This window comes from Hypoxylon trugodes (assembly GCF_022578975.1).
Source record: "Hypoxylon trugodes strain CBS 135444 unplaced genomic scaffold F4822scaffold_10, whole genome shotgun sequence".
Taxonomy (NCBI): domain Eukaryota; kingdom Fungi; phylum Ascomycota; class Sordariomycetes; order Xylariales; family Hypoxylaceae; genus Hypoxylon; species Hypoxylon trugodes.
Genome location: NW_026250025.1, coordinates 2,041,610 through 2,054,632, shown reverse-complemented (window position 1 = coordinate 2,054,632; position 13,023 = coordinate 2,041,610). Strand labels below are relative to the sequence as shown.

The 13,023-nt window shown below is 44.7% G+C and overlaps 1 protein-coding gene across 1 annotated transcript; it reads right to left on the bottom strand.

Annotated features, from left to right (window-relative positions):
* Positions 1-3,050: 3,050 nt before the first annotated feature.
* On the bottom strand, positions 3,051-5,512 carry F4822DRAFT_66690 (glycosyltransferase family 2 protein). Its single transcript, XM_051463831.1, has 4 exons — positions 4,952-5,512; positions 3,986-4,855; positions 3,554-3,848; positions 3,051-3,487 (listed from the first exon to the last, which is right to left on the bottom strand). The coding sequence occupies exons 1-4, from the start codon at positions 5,047-5,049 to the stop codon at positions 3,251-3,253; spliced, it is 1,500 nt and encodes a 499-aa protein (XP_051310097.1). The 5' UTR covers positions 5,050-5,512; the 3' UTR covers positions 3,051-3,250.
* Between the last annotated feature and the right edge of the window lie 7,511 nt (positions 5,513-13,023).

Below are 13,023 nucleotides of genomic sequence, written 5' to 3'. Positions count from 1 at the left end.
TTGGCGATGCGCAGATGCATCATGGTCGTGTTCGCCGCGCTAGTTGATAATCACTAATGCCGGCAACGAAAGTCCGTCGGCGAGTGCGGTATAGACAGAAGTATTATAATATGAATCCTTTCGGGCGTGGTGGTAAGGGTAAGGTAAGGTATGTTGTGTCATCCCTCCTCCCTTTCGTTCGTCTTCAAGACATTAGCGTCGTTTGTACATGCGAGTGATACCGCATTGGCGTTGGCTTTGGCGTCGCCATACCTTTATGTATAACTTGCAGTAGACTACATGGACATGTCATACATATACATGCCTAATACGTATAAACACGTACATATATATGCGTAGCGCCTATATTTGAATATGTAGGTAGGTATTTAGGTGGGCTCTTAGACCAGGGGGTTATCCGATCCGAATAATCGTCAAGAGAGAGCTGTATATAGGTAATGAAGAAAGTCATACATCTGTAATTCAACTCCGCCGATACATGCAAGTAGCTTCTCCTGGTAATAGTCTAGACAAGGACCACACCATCCTTTTATGTTGCTTCCTAAATTAGCTTCATCTGGACCACAGTGGTGGGATCGTGTTTTCCCTGTTCTAGGTCATTGGCATGCAGTCATGGTGGTACAGCTAACGTCAGATAAGCTGGGGTTTCGAATTGTGATATATCATCAGTCAATTCGCATTCGTTGGTTATCATTTTCTCTATTGTAAAAATATACGCCCGTATATTGGGAATACGTATGCATCCTCGGTCCGCGTCTCGAATTCATAGCCGAGTTTATTAAGCAATTGATACCTCAATCAAGCAAAAAAAAATCAAATCATATTCTAAGCAAAAGACTGCTTCGTGATAATTGAACTAAAAGAGTACTAATTGCAACTTTCCACTGTGTCGGATTCGTTTTTCAGATAAGTAGGTACTTACCTATATCTGCAAGGAATTAGTAAGTACTTCGCTATCTTTGGTAGTTCGTTTGTTAGTTGCTAGGTACCAAGTTGACCTAGAAAGGTAACGGGCTTGGGCTTTGTAAAAAGAACCATGATACTGTAACATTGAGCACGATCACGAATTCGAATTCAGATTACAATTGCGGGGTTTACCCATGAGTAATCTACACAGGATCAAAGCTAGAACTATATATGGACTAGGTGAGCATGTTAATGTTATAACGAAGTGGAGATTATATCCTTCAATTCTCGGGTTTCCTCTTTTCCCCCCTCTCTATTCATCTCCGTCTTCCTCCTTGCGTTCCGAGACGTTCCCCCTCATCAAGCCATTTTACATGGTTCCAGGTACGGCAAGTAACCTACCTAGGTAGCTTAGGTGAGTACAGTCTTATTTGTTCGCTTATTATTAGCGAAGAAAGCCACTGCCCCGCGATAACCCTGACCTAAGTACCGATCTGATATGGTCGCCGGGGGAATTGCTGAGATTCTTCGATCCTGAGTTTCCTAGATAAGATGATGGATGAACGGCAGAAAAGCCCGATGGTAAACCGAGGAATATGTCTCCGTAACCGCCGGCTTGGTAGCCGAATCCCAGCAATTATTAGTATACGACCGAGATTGCCCGGCTTAGTCAGAAGTACTTACATGCCCGACTTGGTTAAGTACGTAGCAAGTAACACCTAGGTTAGGTAAATGGTCTAAAAAGAATCACCTGTATAGGTAAATGTGGCTGGCTGGTTGCTAGTTGGTTGGTTGGTTGGTTCAGCTTGACGGGACACGAAGTTGGACATACACCTGAAAATCCTGGATAGGTACCCTCCCACAAGGTGAAGGTGAAGGAATACGGTAAGGCTAGACAATCTAGACTCAATCCCTAGAAGAATAAATGACGACCATGTTTAATAACAAGAAAAAAAAAAGTCAAGTGCCACACCTCCAGGGGAGTAGACGAGTCGTTAAGACATCCGACTGGGTCGCAAAAGAACCTATGAGCATGTGTAAACAGAGCCTCTATGGCTTGGCGCTGCCGAAAGCTGGGGGTTGCAGAACCCCGTCCAGCTGGCTGCTGACACACTGCTTGGCAGTTCTTACGCGACTCGTCTCTAGGTTCATAGGTCAAGTAACTAAGTAGCTTCTTTGTAAGCTCTGGAGGTTTACCCCTGAGAGATTGATTACTGCCGTTGCTGTTGTGCAACACCAAGTCTCCTGACGAGTACCTCTGGCGGTTGATCTCGCGTCTTGTTCAGTCGCATTTTGCATATGCCGTGTCGTCCCTGTCCGCTGCACGACCGACATGGCATATCGCGGGGGTATCGGATCGGTAACTTGGGGTGGGTTAGGTTGCATCCCATCGAGTTCTGGGATAGGTAATAAAAGTACAAGTCACATCGCATCAAAAATCTTACTACATGTTATATGCAGTACGACACCATTTGTCTCGATCAGCCAATGTCATATTACGCAGTTGCATGTGAAAAAGGACCCTTCTTATTTTTTCTCGTTCTTTTTCTTTCCTGTCTCTCTCTCTAGGCCTCGCACAATTGGTCTCGAATCATTACCCCTCTAAAATAAACATCTATGAGGAATCCGAAGACCTCCATGCAGACTAGAGTCACAATCTATTGCCGATTTTTGCCTTCCAACCAGAAAACCTCCGTATGGTCTCGAAATAAAAATTAGACCGTACCATCCATTTTGTTTTTGGTAGAAACCGAGCGCGAAAATGCTGCATGCCGAAAAAATGCGATGCGAGAAAACAAAGATGAGAGAACATAAAAATGAATATGCTACCTGCCCGTCCTGTAGAAGCCGTCCTATTAATAGGTAGCACAGTAGTGTGACCTTGCAAATATGAGTAGTACTCCCAACTCGCTCCGCCGTACACCAGTGCTAAGTTCTGAGCCATAAACCCATTACGTTGGTTGTGTGTATGCGTGCAAATATGTCATGAGACCCTTCCGTTACCGCCTCGTCAAAAATAAAAAAGAATCAAGACCATTGAAACTTTTGGGAGGGGTGTGTGTGGATTGTAAAATACCCGTCCGACGATCCGAAGACGAATGTCGTCTTATAGCCTGAAAGCCATTGGCCACTATCCATATTTCAGGCAGCGGCCAGTATACCGTAGGAGAGTACCGTTTTGACCTCTTCCGATAAGCTCTTTCAGCGAAATGAATCATCGAATATAACACTCATGAATCGTAAATGCGTAACGTCTTGCTGTCAGCCCATAATCATCCGTACGAAATAGCCGAATAAACAGGACCGCAACGCGAAAAACCCCCCACGCGTCATTACTACCCCATTATGACAATCCCGCGAGCACGGTAATCGGCGCATGCTCTCTATCGTAGTCAAGAAGCGGTTCTTTTTCAGATAAGACCGACCCGATATTTCGCATACGATTGTGGTTGTTATGCAACGAACGATCGAGATCGTCTGGCCGAGGTCGAGGTGTCGTAATGCTGTCGCTCCTTCTAGGGCGAGGAGACATACGTAGAGCATCGTTGGCATCACCATCGGGTCGACTACCCCATGAGGTCTAGAACTGTATTAGCGGCGAGGCCCAAGGATTTCAAGGTTGGCTTACGCATCGGGTATTTCTTACCATATTCAAAGTTAGGAGCGCATATAATTTGATAAGCCCATGAAAGTAGCCGAAGATGATGGAAACCGGCAAGAAAACAATATCGCTCGGGTTACGTCGAAAGAGCCCAATTAACTTGACGACTTTGGTAAATGCGAACATGAAGACGAATTGAGCCCAGAACCAACGCTGACGGGCAGCCAAGTCCCATCCTTCAGTGCCCCACCAGAGGGAGACTAGCAAGAGAGGGTCCACAACAAAGGCCAGGGAGGTAAAGGTCGCAATATGGAGAGCGTAAGTACTCCAAGGTTGTTGGCTATTATGCAAAATAGTTGTTAGTTGGTAATCAGACAACCATGTTGAGGCGCAGTTGAATGTTATGAAATGGGATAGCGGGAACAGCGGAGAGTGAGAAAAAGGAAAAAAAAAAGGGGAATAGGGTCGTATGCTTACGTAATCACATATCTTTCCCGGACCAAACTTGTCCAGTTACTTCTCCAATTGCTACGAGCCCATCGTGAACATTGATAAAGAAATTTCAGGCCGTTTTCAAGGGTAGTCTCGATTTCGCATTCTCGCTCGTATTGAATCCAGGTTTTCCATTGGTGGCTTACTAACCAGCGAGTCACAAAGTTGTCGTCGTCAGCGTTGAGAATATAATCGCGCCATCGTTCGGTCTTGAACCCCTCGAGAAAGTCGTGACTCGATAGAATTTCCGATCGGTAAGCACCAGTACGACCAGACATGCAAGAAGTTCCTCCATCCACGTTATGTGTAGCTGAGATCTCAAAATTGCGTCGCTCGATGTATGCGGCTCCGAGCCAGTTAAAAATGCGGGTCGATAGATCCCCATCCGGTTCACGACGAACGCGTTGACAAGTTCCAACACCGCCAATTTTAGGATCCTCGAAAGGAGCAAGTATCCAAGGCATAAGAGTTGACGGCCAAGTAACGTCGTCGTCCGCCATAATAGTGATTGATGTTCTTACCGTAGGGAGTGCCTCGCATACCTGGAGTCGTTTATTCGCGATAGGAGTGAATAGTACGCGAATATTGGTGGCTGAAAAAATCTCTACAAGTTTTTCCTGCACGAGCTTTTCCAGCGCCACATGTTTGTCCACGGTCGTCACAAGAATGAGTTCACGAGGTCGACAGGCTAGGATGCTCTTGAGAGAAGGGACGAGCTCCTCGAAGGCATTGTGAATAGTAGGAATAATGACAGTTACGTCATGAGAAGTAAACTTAGGTTTACTTGGGATGGGTTTCGACTTGTAGAACCAATGGCTTAACGTATGAACGATCAAACGTAGATATCGATGTATCCTAGAGGCAAATTAGATATGTGAGGTGGATAAGGGGGAATCACAAGCGAAAGAACGTAGTTTTCTTCGTTTCTTATAGAGATAAAAGATTACTTACCACAAGATCCAAAATAGATACCACCAGAAATTCGGCGAAGATACGAAGCTGAGATCTGGGTGAAGAATACCCGAGAGCAAGGTACCGATGCCCATCATGGATTTCTTTCTTCTCTATCGTCTCCGAAGAGGTTCTCGAAATCCAGGATAAACGTTAAGAACGTATTATTAGGAGTTGAGAAGATTGTCTTTTCTTTTGATTTTTGAAAAAAAAAAAAACCAAAAAAACCAAGTCAATTCCAAGTTGGTTGAGGAACTCGGACTAGGATAGACAGTTGAGGCGTTTGTCTTGTGTAAGTGTGGATATGGGATGTCGATGTGGGTAAGTGGTATGTGCGTGGTATGTATGTGAGTATGTATGTGTGTGTATGTATGCGTATGTGGTATGTGCCCAGTGTGTAAGGGTGTGTGGTGTAGGGGTTCAAGGGTGAAGGGTGGAAAAATAATAATAATAAAATAAATAAAAAAGGTGTGAGTGGATTGGTTGTATGCAGTGTACGTAGTGTATACGAGCCGGTCGTCTGAGTTAATGCTTCCCCCAAAGTGATAGAATTTGTTTGACAGCCACCCCACAAAGTCTATCTATCGACTAAAAAAGACTGTATGGGTCAGGGTCAGCTGTTGTTTCACTGTGGAGGGAAGGTGTGAGTGGGAATGGTCAAGTAAAGTTTGCGGAAGCAACCAGGGATATAGTTGGCTGTTGTCAGGTGGTGGTAAGGTTTGTAAGAGCCGCAGGGTCCTCTGGGGCAACGACCTCTTAAATTTTTTTTAAAAAAGAGGGAAAGAGTGAAAGACAACCCCCCTCCTTGAAATGGCAACCACAGGCGAGATATATATCGAGTCGTAGTTGCAACCGGAATACGAAACCCGGAAAGCCAATGCTCGAGGAAGGTTGTGTGTGTGGTATTTTGGTAGTTCCAAGGCAGTCGTAATAGAAATCGGCCGAGGTTGATGATAAAGAAGGATGAGGAGGAAGGGGGAAAGGAAAACTTGGTTTAATACTTGCCTTTTAATAAATAAATAGCTTAACGGGTATTTTCTAAGAACCGGACACGATGGTCACGCGCGGAAACCGGGGGGGTAAGTGAATCAGATTGGTCTTCTTTTTTCCTCTCTCTCTCGCGCGCGTCTGTGATTAACGGGATATTGGAATTAGGAACAATAGACGAAACCGAGACCATGCAACGGTGGCAACTATTGGTAATAATAGTGGTAGTAGCGGTTGTAGCAGCTGAGTTGTGGTAGCAGGAGGAGTGAGAAGGAGGAGGCGCAATAACGGCAATAGTGTTTCCTCGAGGGTCGCGTAAGAAGATCCGATAAAAATTGTGTGTACTGAATATGTGTACCGTCACAGACACAATGACAAGAAAGAAGGAATCCCCAAACTAAGAACCTCGAAACGAGAGTTTGTCCTATCCCACCAGCGAGAGGGCAACCTCGAACGATTTTTTTCGGATCGAGACGGATTTCAAGCCGAGAGAGGGAACGGACAGACGAGCCGGAGCAGGGGAACACAATATAATACACAACAGACCGACTAAAAAAGAAACCCTTTTATTTCTGATTTAAAGAAAAGAAGCCATTATGAGGGAGCAATGGACTTCAAGAGGAGGACATAGGAGAAGTCGTTCAAGACGAGGCCGGACGGGCCAGACCCGGGAGAGGAGGCAAGGATATATAGGCAGATGGACCCCATACTCCATTTGAACAGATACATACTACTAAGTAACTACTTACTACTTATGTAGGTAGTATATGTAATAAGTAGCGTACGTAGTAGCAGCAAGACAATAGGGGAGTAGGTAGTAGAGACTACCGTGGTCGGCCAGCCTACCTTACCTTATTCCCCTACATACGCTACATACGTAAACGATGAACGATGCAATGGGACGTAATTATGGGGTTAGAATGGCTAAGAAAGATAAAGTAGGGGCCATAGTAGTAGCATGCAATGTAGACATGTAGGCATTAAGGTATGGATGTATGGATGTATGTATGGATGTAGTAGCCTTCGTAGTAGTGCAGATAGAGAGGTAGGGGGGACGTAGATTATGTACGTAGGTAGAGATAGGTACCGTTCCTACATAAGTAAGGGTAGACAAAGTAGAGTAGTGCTTAGATCGACCCGTTCTGCAGCTTGACGATGAATGGGAACTGGTACCTTGTAAAAAGGCAGGCAAGCGTAGAATAACTCTGGGTCCGAGGTGCATGATACCTACTCGAAAGACAAGTGAATAGCGAGTAGCGAGAAGGTATAATTAAACTATGACCTCGAAAAGGAAAGGGGTGGGAGAAGGGTAAAAAATAAAATAAAATAAAATATTAATTCGATTAAAGGATAACTGAAGAAAGACGTAATAATACTGTATTAATATCGTCGAAGAGGAGAAAAAAAAGGACGTGGATACCGAAATAATCTGAGAATACTACCTATCCAAGTAAAGTGTGAATATGTATACCTAGGTAGATATGTAAACAGGAATAAAACAAAACAAATACAAGTGAATAAATCAGAAGAGTGAAAAAAAAAAGAGAATAGACGAGGCCATCAATGTCACAATAGTAGACACACCCAAGCTACCTATCAGGTTCAGGTGGGAGTGAATACAACCGAAGACGAGGAAGATAGACCGAGAAAGAAAACAGGCATGGTTACCTCAGATTACCTACCTGGGAATTATCATGGTCTCATTTTTTTTTATTTGTTCATCTGGTCTGATTTTTCAGCTAGTTTAGGATGAAAAGTAGCGAGATGATCCATACCTCTATACAGAAACTAATTTAAAAAAAGAAGAAGACAAAGACAAAGAGAGAAAGAAATCCGAAGAATAGAAAAAGATAGTGAGTAATTTTGTAAGTGAGGTAAGGTTAACGAATAATAGTAGCAGTAAAAGGAAGGAAGAGGAGAAAAGAAAGGGAAAAAAATTCCTGGTTCGGTGCCACCACCTACCATAGTACCTAGGTATTACTTCCACCCACAAAGTTCAAGTTTAAACCTGACCAGTTGGAGAAGCGGCTACTACTGAGAAACGTCCGGTTTTGGGGTTGGGGTCGGGGTGGTACTAGATTTGGCTAGCCGGGCTAATGTGGGAGCGGGGGTTTTTTCCTCTAGGTCCATAATGGACAGTGCTCTCTTTTCGGAGCCCTGGGAGGGGAGTGGCGCAGTGGATGTAGGTACCATCCATAGGTACCAAAGGTAGGTACCTAGGTAGTGAGCGTGGTGGGCATGGTGGGGTTTTTTGTTACAGGGCAACGGGGGGGGGGTGTGCAGGTTGTGCAGATTAGTGCAGATTATGAATACTAGGTACCTTCTGGAGCTTTAACGGCGTCAGCCCGGCAACAAATCTTTAAATGCGCTAAAAATCAACTATTTCATTACAGGGCTCAAGGCTCTGGGCAGCTTGGAAAGCTAAAATGGTACCTAAAAAAAGGTACTTACGCTACTTGATTAGGGTGCTACAGACACTATAAGTACTACATAAACCTAGGCCACTCGCTACTCCTACTTAATCCTGCTACTCCTCAGCGGAGCCCACTATATGCAGCGCCTAGATAGGTGTAAGATGCTTGTGGGAAACGTGCTGTCACGAGAGGGTACTTTATCGGTACTTTCCACGACTTATACTGGTACATACAACTCTACAATTTTATAGCGCTACGATAGCTAGATATGCAAGACTTGGACACTTGCACCATCAATCATTAACCATTTGCATCCCATCCCAATGAATAATACACAATTCTATAACCTACCTACAGATTACATCTAATCTACATACAACTCATACTATACCATACAACCCTAATAACAAAAAAACTAATGAGACCACATATGAAATGACTGAAATCATATTGGACAGATAGTGAATCCGGCCTGTTTCCGCGATGGATGATGTACAGGAATAGAAACATGAGGTTCGTAATGCGTATGTAAGTGAAGAAAGGGTCCTCCGAAACTCGCCTATAGGGCCCCCGGGGATGTATTGACACATAACATCTATAGATGCGGTGCAATCAAGTGTCGTTGATGAAAATACCCTCAATACATTTCAATATGTTCCCCCCGTCTAAGCGCGTATGATCACCGAATTGCGAGGTTCATGCCCGCCACTGGCCAGAACCGCTACTAGACCCTACAGATCCTAAGTCGCTAGAGCCGTCGAACCGAGAACAGATCCAAACTCTTCAAGGTCTTATAGCGAATCAGACGAATCAGACTTAAGACGCCGTCCTGTGGAGCGCCAAATCGATCTTCACAGGAACGGCCCCGTCGACAGCTTCGAACGATCTCGCTCTTGGCAATTGGCTAGAGTGGTCGCCCGAGTTGTCTGCTAGTGACATTAGCGCTGATTCAAAGCCTCCACGGGTTGGTCATTCTGGTCACTATCAATGGACTCAGGATTACGAAGCTACCGGGGGTTTCCTCGTGAAGCAGGGAATACCCGTCTGAATGGAGGACCATATTATTGCCCCTCTTCGACATGCATATGTGTATAGTAAGAATTCGAATAGTCTATCTAATGCCTGGCTGGGATAGGGCTGTGGTTAGCCGCGTAAGTTTTTATGAACATCAGAAGGGGGTTTTATTACACATACTTCTACAAATACGATATACCTACCTAAGACAGGCAATGCAGTGTAAGTGTAATACAGAGTAAGAGCACAGAGCAATAAGAGCATAATAGGGAATGATTTTTAGCCCCCAATCTTCATCGAGTGGGTGATTTATTTGGTCAAACTGTCAATCTGTCAAAATTATGTAGTGACGCGCGAGATGCAGTAACAGTACTTACTTTTACCTACCTAATCAGGTCAGCGATATCTACTACGTATAGACAGACCTACATAGATCGTTCGTCTGGAAGAGCTTCCTAGATTCCGTCTGTCCCTGAGTGTAACGCGTCTACTTTGACATACGAGAAATTCATTTTCTGCTGCCTATCAGCGCCAAATTTTGACATACCCAGGTACATTGTTCAAATTGGGAATCCTTGCCTCGGTTGCGTGTCATTGAGAAAACCCCCCCCCCCCCCCAGCATCGTGAGTAAAAACTCCGCCTACGTGGACGTGTAGAAACACCGGGTCTCGACAAGAACCGTACCTGTATGTACACGGGGTCTTGCAAGATTTGGGGTTGGATTTGCTGCATCATTTTAATTCATAAGGATCTGGAAAATTCCATTCGAGAGAGCTCTTCCAGAAAGTCGCAGGATGGTTGGCTCCATGCAGAAGCAGCTCAACTCTATGCGTGTGCGTGTTGCTATAATAACGATCTACTAGGAAGAAGTACCGGGTTGGTCCGGCCCCCCGTGTGTTGAAGTTACACTCTATTTTTCCTGTATGTTGGTTCGGACGATGATACCTGCATACATGCTACCTACATGGCCTACATGCGGTACGTGCTTGTCGTCGGTGGTACTTATATGTCAACCCCCACAGAATCATTATGTAAGGTTAGTGGGAGAGAGGTCGATATCAAATCATTCTACGTACGAATCACTTACACATACATACGTACCTACATTGGATAGGCACATACATAGGCACACACATACATACGGGTTTTGAGTTGTTTCTTCTGGTCGTGATGCTTTTTACTAACCACCCATTTATCATATGACGCATACTGCGGCACGCGCGAAGGAGGGGGTAATTGCGGTGTTTTGTCTCAACAAGCGACCTATTCTATGACCTACTAGAGTATCATCGTGTGGGAGTTACCCCAGAAGACGAGGTTGACGATATTTATTAGTCACGATGTTCGACGTGGTGTATCGTGGTGAATCGCGGGGCAGACAACACAGTATGTCAAAAATATTCTTCGTAACTTACAAACTTACAAACCCCCAACTCATTGCCCCTGAATGGCAGGGAAAGAGAAAATAATAATAATGAAGAAACAGAAAATAAAAAATAATAACAGAAACTGGCTTCGTCAGGAACAGGTGATAAGCTGCATGCACCCTCGCCGCAGACACAAGCAAAGTATTGGAAGCCATGAAATTTCAAGGCATGGTTATCATTCTGTGAGGGGTTATTATTCCTTTTCCCTCTGCAGCTTATGTATTTCGTTAGATTTGCAAGATTTTAATGCAAGCTGCAAGCCCAGACAACGACCTGCCGATTGAAGACTCTTCCCGACAGGGTTCGATAGCAGTCCGTTTTCCCCAATCCCGGTTTCCGCATTCGCAGCATATGATTGTGGTAGATGGTATTTCGATCTGTCGGCCGACAATAATAAAATTATGCGCAAGCCGGCCTCGCCAAGATTTCCTACCTAGTAAGTAGTATTTACAGGGAGTTACAGGGAGGAGAACATACAACATAAGTTACTCACACTTACCTATACGCTCTTTTACACATGCACACACACGGTTTCACACGTATTCGTACACAGATATTTGGAAGACACAATGCCATGATACCTCCGATGATGCTCTAGCCCGCCGTCACACGGTACCACACGGTACAGGACCGACGCGACACGACATGATCGCAAATAGGAAAATAAAAATAAAAACGAGAAAGAAAAGAACAAAGGTATTGAGGGGTAGATTTCCCCAGCCCACGACTCCAATAGGTTATATTAATATGTGGGCATAGAAGTGGACGTAGCATGGCCACAGCGTCACACGACATGTCCCTGACGAGGATCGCGAACCTCTCTCACTTCTCTCCCACATTGTCTTTGTCAAATAAGTCAGCGAGCCCATCGCCCGGATGTATTCGAAAAAAAGAAATAATGAGGTTGGGGTAACCTGGGACGATCTCGAGCCATTGGCCAATAACCTGATTTACCGTACCGGCATGCAATATCGGGCCTTGTTCCTAGCATGGTTCCCGGGCGTGCTCTGGGCGCAATCCGGATTCGGTCAGCATCATGTACCTTATTGAAATGACATTACAGATCCATCTACTCTTACAATTACCAATGTACATGCAGACTTGTAGATCTCTCGTTTCCTCGAATCTTGATTTCCCATCCCAGTGTATCTGCCGCGGAAGGACGGTGCAACGCCTTGCTGTATGACCTACATAACATGATGCCATAACTCCAGGGATCCGCCCAATCATCGCCGCCGTATATTACAACCATGTGTTACATCTCGACCACGGACGAGAGACGACAATCGAAATTCATCAACACGGTCGTAGTGGGATGGGTGAAACCCGAGGTCCCGAGTCCCACGCAGAACGGAAGCTCGTCGTCAATCTGTTATTATAGATATTATTATAGATATATAAAACCAGAGCAGATATAGGTAAGTACATATGCGCTTATGGATACATACGTATATCTTTCGATGAGATGAGACATCTTTTTGCTTTTTTTTTTCGTTTGTATCGGCAGACCCCTGGCCTGATTCTGTGCGTCGTACCTACGGGACTGTGGGACGAGCCCCGGACAATTTTTTTTTTCTCTTGAGAGAGATATTGATTGCTTTTTTTTTCTGTTCCTAAGCCACGGCTATGTAGTTGATGTACTGTAGTACATTTTTCTTCACAGCTTCAGCGTGGGGATGATGCTTTACATACAGATGCAGCTGGACGCTTTTGGACGAACCCTGGGGGCACTAAGCTGTGACCATGCTAGTCATCTCAGGGATATGGCCTACATATGAGCAGCATGAGCTTCAACAAACCTTGCACCGGCTAGTTCCAGGTCCATAATAATAATATGTCCATGAACTTATTTTTTTGTTTTTACTATTACTATTCTCTCATTTTTAGTGTCTTTCGATTTTCAGTTTCGGTCTTAAATTCCACCCTGTTCCACTTCCCCTAACAAGATCGTCGATGAGGCTGCTAGAGCTGTACGTACTCACATGTTCCGTCTTGTCCTCTATTTCATTTCTAGCGTATCATCAAACCATGCCTTCGAAAGCACGCAACCACGGAATTCTAAAGAAAATCTAATAATCTTTAGGCATGGCGTGTCTTGCAAGCATGTTCGCCGGAATGATACCCTGATCATACCGGATATCCAACAATCTTGAATCGGGACTCGCCTGCAGCTGGGCTAACACCCTGTATCATGCCAGTTCCGTCCAAGAAGTTCTAAGGCGCGAATAC

Bases quoted from the DNA above. Each gene is read 5' to 3' on its own strand.
- F4822DRAFT_66690 (XM_051463831.1), bottom strand. From the start codon at position 5,049: ATGATGGGCATCGGTACCTTGCTCTCGGGTATTCTTCACCCAGATCTC. The intron at 4,856-4,951 runs GTAAGTAATCTT...ATTTGCCTCTAG, and splicing joins TATCTATTTTGGATCTTGTG to GATACATCGATATCTACGTT. The intron at 3,488-3,553 runs GTAAGAAATACC...ATACAGTTCTAG, and splicing joins CGCTCCTAACTTTGAATATG to ACCTCATGGGGTAGTCGACC.